Here is a 1388-nt window from a genome sequence, read left to right as displayed (position 1 = left end):
ACAATTTGTTGAGGAGCATGTGTAATCAAGGTCTCTTTTTACCCACAGTTACACCACCAGGTGGCGCTACAGCAGGTAAATATTATTTCCTGTCTTCCCCAAGAGATTTAATTATGTTAGAGGAGAGTTCCCTAATATCATATTTTTACAGTTAACACAGTAATGTAGCTTTTTAGAATCCTAAAGATAGAAAGAAAACAGGTACTTAATGCTGAGTGAGTGTTGCACCTTTTTCCTTTTCAATTATGAAATAGTTGMTCGGTTGCACCTCGACTCCTGTGGTTAATCGCCATCCACTTCTTTCCTAATTCAATTACAATTATTAAAGGTAGACTCAGCAAGATGGCATCATTACACACAACAGGGAACTTGTTGTTTACATACATCAACAAAAAGCAGAATTCTGATCTGTCAGGACTGTTTAGTTATGTTTCATATTATTATTTCTGTTTTCAGGGACAAAAAATGTTCATTTTCTGCTGCTTGACATTCTGGAAGAGCTGGGCCGAGGCGACCTGAAGAGATTTCAGTGGTACCTGATTAAGGGTGTGGATGAATTTCCTTCCATCTCAGAGGGCCAGCTGGAGGATGCTGATAYGCTGGTCACAGTGGATAGGATGGTACAGAGCTACTGTGATGAGGGAGCTGTGAAGATCACACTGGAGYTCCTGAGGAAGATGGGCCGGAACAACCTGGCTGAGGAGTTAAAGGGGAAGTTGACAAAACAGGTCTGAATGCCTTAATTCAATGAAATTAAGGATTTGATGAATGAATCGATTCGATAAATATGTTAATGTAGGGATAATGATGTGAAAATGTTAAACGCTTATAAAATACCTTTATATACTTATGCAGTGTATCCTACTATAAATCAAATCAAATGTTTATTCATCACGTGAACAGGATACAGCGGGTGTAAATGGCACAGGGAAATGCTTACTTGCCAGCTCCTACAGTTGAAGTCGGAAGTTTACATACACTTAGATTGTAGTCATTAAAACTCGTTTTACAACCACTCCACGTATTTGTTAATGTGATTAGCATGAGGTTGTAAGTAACAAGTACATTTCCCAGGATATTGTCACGCCCTAGCCTTAGTTATCTTTGTTTTCTTTATTATTTTAGTTAGGTCAGGGTGTGACATGGGGGATGTATGTGTTTTGTATTGTCTAGGGATTTTTGTATGTTTATGGGGCAGTGTTTAGTCTAGGTGTATGTATGTCTACGGTTGCCTGGATTGGTTCTCAATTAGAGACAGCTGTCTATCGTTGTCTCTGATTGGGAGCCATATTTAGGCAGCCATAGTCATTAGGTAGGTTGTGGGTGATTGTCTATGTGTAAGTTGCCAGTGTCTGCACTTATTGTTTGCATAGCTTCACTTTCGTCTG

At 39.3% G+C, this 1388-nt stretch overlaps 1 protein-coding gene across 1 annotated transcript; it reads left to right on the top strand.

Moving 5' to 3' along the window:
• Window positions 1–6: 6 nt before the first annotated feature.
• Window positions 7–1189, top strand: LOC112080262 (caspase b-like). Its single transcript, XM_024145999.2, has 2 exons — window positions 7–75; window positions 457–1189. Exons 1-2 carry the CDS (start codon window positions 18–20, stop codon window positions 732–734), a joined length of 336 nt encoding a protein of 111 aa, XP_024001767.1. The 5' UTR covers window positions 7–17; the 3' UTR covers window positions 735–1189.
• The last annotated feature ends 199 nt before the right edge of the window (window positions 1190–1388 follow it).

This window comes from Salvelinus sp. IW2-2015, unplaced genomic scaffold, assembly GCF_002910315.2.
Source record: "Salvelinus sp. IW2-2015 unplaced genomic scaffold, ASM291031v2 Un_scaffold14237, whole genome shotgun sequence".
Taxonomy (NCBI): domain Eukaryota; kingdom Metazoa; phylum Chordata; class Actinopteri; order Salmoniformes; family Salmonidae; genus Salvelinus; species Salvelinus sp. IW2-2015.
This window is presented reverse-complemented; position numbering and strand designations above follow the sequence as displayed.